Consider the following 8,427-nt stretch of genomic DNA (forward strand, 5'->3'; position numbering starts at 1 on the left):
TACACCCACACCCACACCCACACCCAATCTTCTGAAGGAACTCAGGTATACTGGATTTCAAAAGCAGACACAGCAATAATTGAATTTTTCTTTTATTTTTATATTAAAGACTGGAATTGATTATGTATGGAATGCTACAGGGATTAACATTACCTTGATTTCTCATCTTCTTTTTAAATTGCATTTAATTGCATAACTGAGCAACTAGCATTTCCTTCATGCTGCCTGCGTACCAAATGGAATGGATGAGAAAACCATTTCTGTTATAGAAGGATATAATAATAATAATAATAATAATAATAATAATAATAATAATAATATATACCCCGCCCATCTGGCTGGGTTTCCCCAGCCACTCTGGGTGGCTTCCAACAGAAGAATAAAATAATCAATTAAGGATTAAAAGCCTCCCTAAACAGGGCTGCCTTCAGATGTCTTCTAAGAATCTGGTAGCTGTTTTTCTCTTTGACATCTGATGGGAGGGTTTTCCACAGGGCGGGTGCCACTACCGAGAAGGTCCTCTGCCTGGTTCCCTGTAACATCACTTCTCGCAGTGAGGGAACCGCCAGAAGGCCCTCGGCGCTGGACATCAGGGATTAAGTCTGAAAAAGCATTGCAAGAGATCCAAAGAAGAGAAGCTCCATATTGTAAGTAGCCCAGGGTCAGACCTTCTAGACTGCTTGTGTGGCGTCATTGTGGGGTTGGGAGGGAAGCAGGAGTTCTAAAGCCTTTGTAAAAAGTCCCTAAGCATTACCATTGGCAGATCTTAATGGTGAAACTAATGCACGCTTGCACCTAGAACAAAATTGCCCAGGAAGACCTCCAGGTAGTTGGGACTGACTTCTCAGAACTACCTGCAGACTTTGGCAAGCTCACACCCAAATCTATAATAATGCTCAAATCTTCCTCCCACTCCATAAGACAAGAGTTTTTCTTTATGCATCGAGAGCTGTGGCACGCAATTGTCCTTTCCCTTCTGGAGAAGCACTCCTCAACTCACCGCAGAGCACAGGAAATAGCTGTTTTGATGTGCGCTTTGAATTTGCTTCCCACACTTTCACGCATCTCATTTGACAGAAGAGAGGATTTTAATAATTGGATTCCTGGCAACGATCTATTCGCCTCACATCTGACCACCATCTCCACCTCTAAATATTAATGCATTACTTGAAAGCAAATTCCAATGAGCTACGTTTGTGCTTGAATTAAGTCCTATACAGGCCTTACCTTTTAGCATTCTCCAGGGACCAGCATGCTAGGTCTGTCCCCTCTCGTGGTCCCCATTGCTCCCCAACTCAAGGGCGGGTGCGCTTGTGAAAAAGGAAGTCTTCTGTAGTTGTGAATGCTCCTTGCACATTTTATAACCCCCATTTTACACAATGGCCCTCCATGGATTGCAGGGTGTGGGCCTAGAGCCGGCATGTTCATTCTTGCTGTCCACCTGTTCTGAATAGGGCTACAAGGATGGAGAAATGTAAGAACTCTTTACATAACTTTGAGTAGGTCATAAACAGCAACAGCCTAAAAAAAAAGTCTGCTTTCAGTGTGAAGGTAGGTTTTTGGGAGAAAGCATATGACCTACATTTCTTTGATGTTATGAAAGACACAGCTTTTTGGGTAAATATCATCTATGCTTTAGATGCACTAACTCCAAATAGTTGAAACAAATTATTATTTTTTCCCCATTTCACTGAGACATCCTTCCACTGTAATGTTTTTCAATATGAAATTTATTGAGGGTTTCTTTATTATTCTTTTACTGTTGCTGTCAAAATGAGAGCGGCGGATGCATTTTGAACTGTGCTGTGTAATTATCTGCTGAATTATGTATACAGTTTATGGTGGAGAGCTCCCAGCTTCAATACTTTGCAAAAGGAAACTTTTTAATGGTTCAAAGGACCCTTGCTTGTTTTGAGAAACTATCCTTCCATCCAGGGCTTTTGATGGCAGCTCTCCACTCAACTTGAAGCAATGTTTGCGTCCAAGAGATTTTACGCCGGTGCAAGGAGCTGGAGGACAAGTCGGGGGGGGGGATGCTCATGAATAGTCTGTGTTTCTCGTTTACTCACCTTCATATAGTGTACAGGAATGACTGGACCATCTAGGTCACTTTGGAACAGAAGGCTTTTACCTTCTCACTAAGAGCCCCTCAAGACTGATGAGATTGTAAGAGTCTTGCTGTCATTTGGCTCCTCGTCTCCTAAGCTGCCATCTATTAGGAGCTATTCCACCTCGCTACAGCACAACCCACTCCATTAATTTGGCTGAGAAACCAGTTGCCATTTGGACTCCCACCTCCCAGAGCTATCACTATTTACCCCAGTCATCATAATGACAATTATGTAAGGTTCTTGCTTGCTTTCCACTTCCTTCCCCATCTTGGTGTTTGTTTGTTTTTACATTTTGTGTTCCCTCTGGCCAAACTGTAATCCTACAGAGAAGGGCTTTATTATTTTGGAGTGTTTGTACAGTGCCTAGGAAACTTTGGGTATTTTATAAATGAATAACAACAACAACAAAATACCAATAATAACAGCAAAAAGGTGGTGCTTTGGGTTAAACCACTGAGCCTAGGGCTTGCTGATCAGAAGGTCGGCGGTTCGAATCCCTGTGACGGGGTGAGCTCCCGTTGCTTGGTCCCAGCTCCTGCCAACCTAGCAGTTCGAAAGCACGACAAAATGCAAGTACTGTAGATAAATAGGAACCGCTACAGCGGGAAGGTAAACACGATTTCCGTGTGCTGCTCTGGTTTGCCAGAAGCGACTTTGTCATGCTGGCCACATGACCTGGAAGATGTACGCCGGCTCCCTCGGCCAATAATGCGAGATGAGCGCGCAACCCCAAAGTCGGTCACGACTGGACCTAATGGTCGGGGGTCCCTTTACCTTTACCTTTATAACTTGACATTTATATGAGTAAGTCCCAAGAAGCCTTGGGCTTTGTCCCAAACCAGAGTTTGGTTCTGGTATGTGATCCTAGTTCGCAGGTGAGAGCAAAGCGTAACTTGCCTCTTTGAACAGCAAGCTATGGTTTGCTGCAAAGAAAGCTCAGGAGGGAATATCAGCCTACAAAGGAAGGGAAGGCGAGTCTGGGGTCAATATAATTCTAAATTATGGTTTGGCCCTATAACTGAGCAACAAACCCATTCTTCTTTCCATATGATAAATACAGATTCCCCCACTTTCTTGGGCAGGAAGCTGTTGCGAATTGTGACTTCCTTCTGCTTGCAGATATGAAGCAAAACTCTTAAATATGTATAGAAAGATGCCCTCAGCCTAAACATTATAAACACACATTACTGTTTGTTCGAGTATAAACTTTAAAAGGAATAAAAGTGGGGGGAAAGGAATGAATTGGGATGGGAACAAGTGGGGAGAGACACAGAGGTTCATTCTGACACATTTTTCAGGCCATTAACTGATCATCTTTTTTAAAAAAAATAAATGCATACATGGACAGTAAAGCTAAACACTAGCAAAGCACAGTGTTGCGTTAGTTCCACCAAAGCCAAAAGAATTACTGAGAGCAATGCGCTGTTTTTCACTTCTCCATTCTTGGGGTACTAGTGGAACATAATTGAGGTCAAACGGTGCCTCCGTCTGATCTAGATTTAGAGTAGGTGGTAAAATTCCATGGTAACAACTCAAAGCAGTGAAAGCTGCCTCAATAGCTCCTGCAGCACCCAAAAGATGGCCTGTTGCTCCCTTTGTTGAGGAAACTGCAAGAGAATATGCGTGTTCTTTGAAGAGTCCTTTAATAGCCTGATTCTCTGCAGCGTCTCCTAGTGGAGTGGAGGTGGCATGAGCATTGATGTATGCTACATCCTTAGGGCAGATTCCAGCATCTTTCATTGCTGCTGACATGCATCTAGGGGAGGAGAATGAAAAAGAATGAGATTCGTGTTACTTATGTTCATACAGTAGCCTGATTTTACATGGAATACTAAGCCATGGTTTAGCAGCACGTGTAAGGGTCTCCACGAACCTGAGCTAGCATTGAGTTCAAACACTCTTCTGCCTTCTCTCTTCTTCCAGTGTGGCTGGAAGTAGCATTTCTGTCAAGTTTAGCTTCGCTTTCAAAGAACCTTACCTACCTATGAACCGGGGATCCTGGTTTACAACAAACTGGTCTGTTTCTAAACAAGCCACTTTCTTTTTCCTCCAAGTTTTTATTTATATCTTTTTCAAGTTTATACATTTCATTCGTTTTACAATCAATTTAACATTTCAAAGTTTGACTTCCTTCCCCCTCTTTCTGTGGTTCCTTAAATTTATTTCTTAATATCTTCTGCATATCCAAATTCATTTAATTTGCTCATTTAATTATCTACTTTAAATAAATTCTCTTGTGAAACTGCAGGTTAATACAATAATCCTGCCAATGTTTTTATCTGTTTGCATTTTATCTGTGATTATTCAATAAACCATTTCCATTCTTAAACAAGCCACTTTCTAACTATGAATTATGAAGGTGGCTCGCAGATTTAACCAGTTCACACGTAATACTCAGCCAAGATTCTTTGAACCGAAACGAAACTTGACACAAGCCCTCCTCCCAACTGTGCAGGAGGAGGAGTGCATGATCTCAGCCCTCTGCTCAGATTCATGGAGAATCATCCATCTGCCACTAAACCACAGTTTAGTGTTGCGTGTGAATGCAGTCACTGTGCCCGAAAACGATTAAACCCTAAAACTACAATACTAGCATCATGCATCCATCCATCAGGCAACTTCACAAGATCACCATTCTGTATTTAACATGCAGCCGCAGCAGACGAAAATGAGTAAGAATCAATTCCTTAGGATACATCCTTAAGGCAGGAATAAATGCATTTGTCTTGCATGTTAGGTCATGTTAATTGAAATATTCCAGAGAATCTACGGCCAAGTTAATGCCGTAGGCCGAAAATTCAGTCCTAATGAACCAAAGGCATTAATTATCTTGAATGTTCTGCTGTGTTACTTGTCATCTTTAAAAGGAAATAATATTTCCACAAACACTAGTAGCAGCCATGTATCTTTGAAGCTGAACAAGCATGTCTAATTAATGTAGGTAAACATTGTGCTATTTCCTTTGCCATTCAAAATGGGTAAGGGAGATTGATTTTACTTCTGCAATATTATAATCATTTCTAGAAGACTACTGAACAGATACAAAGTGTTTCACAATTCTTTTCAATTGTCTTCAAGGCAGGATTGAATGAGAGATCATGGCTTGGCCATGTGTACCAACAAGATTTTCTAGGCTGGTGCATTGTATATGGATTGAGGCCCTTGCTGCACTCAAATATAGAAAACAACTTTACCATTATTCAAATGTTCGTGGTTTTTACCTGAGGGCACCATCCCCGTTTGGATTAGGGGCTGTTATGTGGCAAGCGTCACCTGAGAGCCCGTAGCCCAAAATTTCTGCGTAGAGTTTAGCTCCTCTCTGTGCAGCATGCTCATATTCTTCCAAAACCAAAACGGCGGCACCTTCTCCCATGACAAATCCCTCCCTCAGCGGGTGGAATGGCCGGCAAGCCAGCTGGGGGCTTGAGTTAAAGCTAGTGCTCAGAGCCCGAGCTCTAGCAAACCCGGCTAGAGACAAGGGGCTAATGCAAGCCTCCGTCCCCCCAGCCAGCATCACATCAGCATCACTGTAGGCTACAAATCGAAAGGCGTCTCCGACAGCATGTGTTCCCGTGGTACAGGCCGTGGATACGGCATGGTTGGGTCCTTTCAGCTGGTATCTGATGCTAATATGACCTGCAGCCATATTGACCAGGATCTTTGGAACAAAGAACGGGCTGACTTTGTTGTAACCCTTTGTTGTGAACATCAAGGCCGTGTCAGAAATGTCTTCCAGCGGAACCATTCCCATCCCTATTGCCACACCAGCATTCAAATGGTCCAGTTCAGATTGTGGATGCCACCCAGAGTCTTTTATTGCTAGGTCGGCAGCAGCTATGGCCATGATGGTGGCAGATGACATGGCCTTGCTCTCTGATTTCGACACAAAGCTTTCTCTGTGGAACTGGCCCTCGCCAACTCCCTTCGGCACACAGGCGGCTATTTTACATGGGACGGCCGAATATTCCTCCCCTTCAAGAGCAACGACCCCACAATTTCCCTGGAGAAGGTTGTTCCACACAAGTTGCGTTCCGATGCCCAGGGGCGACACCAACCCAATGCCTGTGACAACCACTCTCCTTCGGCTGCGAGGAGTTGCGCCCGTGCTCAAAGGCTTTCTCGCGATTTCCAAACACCCATGTACTTGGGAACCTTGAAGATTGAGGCATGCCATTTTTAAGACATCTCTTGAGAAGTGGAGAAGCATGGCGGCAGTTTTCAGAAATGAATTCCTATAGGACGAAAAGGCAACTCTGTTATTCTTAATTATTATTGAATCGGTTGTGGAGAAAAACAGTGGGTGCACTACATTTAAAAGAAACAACGATGCTCTTTCTAATCCATGCCTGTTTTTCATTTAAAGAATTTATTGGTTGCAATTTGATACACCAGCAGTGCTATTTTTCTAGGAAAAAAAGGTGCCAGAACTCACCATGAATGCCTCCTTTGTTCTCTTATAATAGTAATGGCACCCAACAGAGTGGTGCCAGAACTGAGTTCCGGTGAGTTCCGGCTAAAAAGAAAAAAAAGAAAAGCATTGGATAGCAGGGATGTGGGACTTTTTAAGGCCTGGTGCCCATACAGTACTTCCAAATTATTCTAACACAGAACAATGCTGAAATTGGCCTTTGGGCTACATGCCAAAATAATGAATTTAAATGTACATGGCCGCTTCCAAGTCAATATTTTTTTAGAAAGGCCCACCTGCTATTATGCTACCTGCTCAAGAAACTCTCTGAAATTGGAACTCGACCTTGCTCAGCTCTCTCGTGAAGATGGGAATCAATTAAGAGGTAAAGCAATTTCATTTGGAACCCTGCAAAGGCTGTATATTTCAGTCCCAATATACAACCTTTGCAGGGTTTGAACTGAAATCATTTACAATAACTTATTAGCTCACAAATATATATATAACAAAATAAAATTGTCCAGTAGCACCTTAGAGACCAACTAAGTTTGTTCTTGATATAAGCTTTCGTGTGCATGCACACTTCTTCAGACACACTGAAACAGAAGTCACAAGACCCTTATATATAGTGGGAGGGTGGTTGTTAGGAGATATCGCCATGATATAGTTGGCAGATTAGACGAATAATTAAAAGAATTGGTACAATAACTAGCTATATCATAAGCAACTCAGTTAGCTCAATAGGTTCCCACTGTAAAGTATTCTAAAACTTAGTTCATATACTTGTTTCCCTTCCTGTCTTTTCTCCGACAAGGACCCAGTGTGGTGTAGTGGTTAGACTAGGACCTGCTCAGTCATGAAATTCACTGGATTACCTTGGGCCAATCACAGACACTCATAGGGTTGTTGTGAGGATCAAATGGCGAGGATGGGGGGAGGTCATGTATGCCACCTTGAGCTCACTGGAGGAAAGGTGGGAAATAAATGTGATAAATAAATAAATATAAACAAACAACCAGTTTAGGGGCACCCAAGGGATTTGACCTTCCCTTTAGGATTGTTGCTCTCCCCCCCCCAATTGCTTTAGAGCAGTAGAATTCAAAAACTGAATGTTGCAAACTGCTTTTCAAAGTCCCATCTTCAATGGCAGTTTATTATACCTCTTGCAGTCCTGCTGCATGAGAAACAGCAGCTCCCTCTGGCAAATAGAACTAGCTGTGTGGTTGTTCAGATTTTTCTGCGTTTAGACAAAAGGTTTTCCATAAACATGTGAGGTGACAAAGAGGAAGAGGGTGGAAAGGTTTCAAATGGGAAATCAGATGGGCGTTCTGACTTATTGGGAGATAGGAAAGACAGATAAGAGAAAATAAAATAAATCCATGGCTTTTTTTTAAAAAAAAGTCTTTCCCCCAAAATACTTGCTATTTTGTTGGTGTGAATAACAGATGCACACCATATTATACCCTCCAGCTGTAATTGTATCATGCAGAATACTCGCTTTCTTGCTTCGATACCATACAGTATCTAGCAAGATTTTGCCCCTTATCCAGCAAAAGTTAATTGTTTTGGAACTACAACTCCCACGATCCCTAGCTAACAGGGCCAGTGGTCAGGAATCATGGGAGTTGTAGTTCCAAAACATCTGGAGAGCCAAGGTTGCCTATGCCTGGTCTTCTTCTAGACCAGGCATCCCCAAACTGCGGCCCTCCAGATATTTTAGCCTACAACTCCCATGATCCCTAGCTAACAGGACCATTGGTCGGGGAATTGTAGTCCAAAACATCTGGAGGGCCGAAGTTTGGGGGTGCCTGTTTTAGAGACTTTAGTTTCGATTATGGTGGCAGTGGCGTCAATCTCGCTACTGCGCATGCTCAACAGCCCTTAAAAAAACACACACACAACGCGCGG

General features: G+C 42.8%; 1 protein-coding gene across 2 annotated transcripts; it reads right to left on the reverse strand.

Annotated features, from left to right (window-relative positions):
• Positions 1-415: 415 nt before the first annotated feature.
• OXSM (3-oxoacyl-ACP synthase, mitochondrial) lies at positions 416-8,421 on the reverse strand. 2 transcript variants are annotated; one of them, XM_060280661.1, is made up of 4 exons: positions 7,395-8,421; positions 6,544-6,624; positions 5,333-6,343; positions 416-3,867 (listed from the first exon to the last, which is right to left on the reverse strand). In XM_060280661.1, the coding sequence occupies exons 3-4, from the start codon at positions 6,316-6,318 to the stop codon at positions 3,465-3,467; spliced, it is 1,389 nt and encodes a 462-aa protein (XP_060136644.1). In that variant the 5' UTR covers positions 6,319-6,343; positions 6,544-6,624; positions 7,395-8,421; the 3' UTR covers positions 416-3,464. The 2 variants fall into 2 exon arrangements, with proteins under 2 accessions (XP_060136644.1, XP_060136643.1); XM_060280660.1 differs by lacking the exons at positions 6,544-6,624; positions 7,395-8,421 and having other exon boundaries at positions 5,333-6,513.
• Between the last annotated feature and the right edge of the window lie 6 nt (positions 8,422-8,427).

Source organism: Zootoca vivipara, chromosome 12 (assembly GCF_963506605.1).
Source record: "Zootoca vivipara chromosome 12, rZooViv1.1, whole genome shotgun sequence".
In the NCBI taxonomy this organism is placed as follows: domain Eukaryota; kingdom Metazoa; phylum Chordata; class Lepidosauria; order Squamata; family Lacertidae; genus Zootoca; species Zootoca vivipara.

Coding starts and splice junctions, on each gene's coding strand:
- OXSM (XM_060280660.1), bottom strand. CDS start 6,468: ATGAAAAACAGGCATGGATTAGAAAGAGCATCGTTGTTTCTTTTAAAT. Junction 3,868..5,332: donor AACGGGGATGGTGCCCTCAG/GTAAAAACCACG, acceptor CTCCTCCCCTAG/ATGCATGTCAGCAGCAATGA.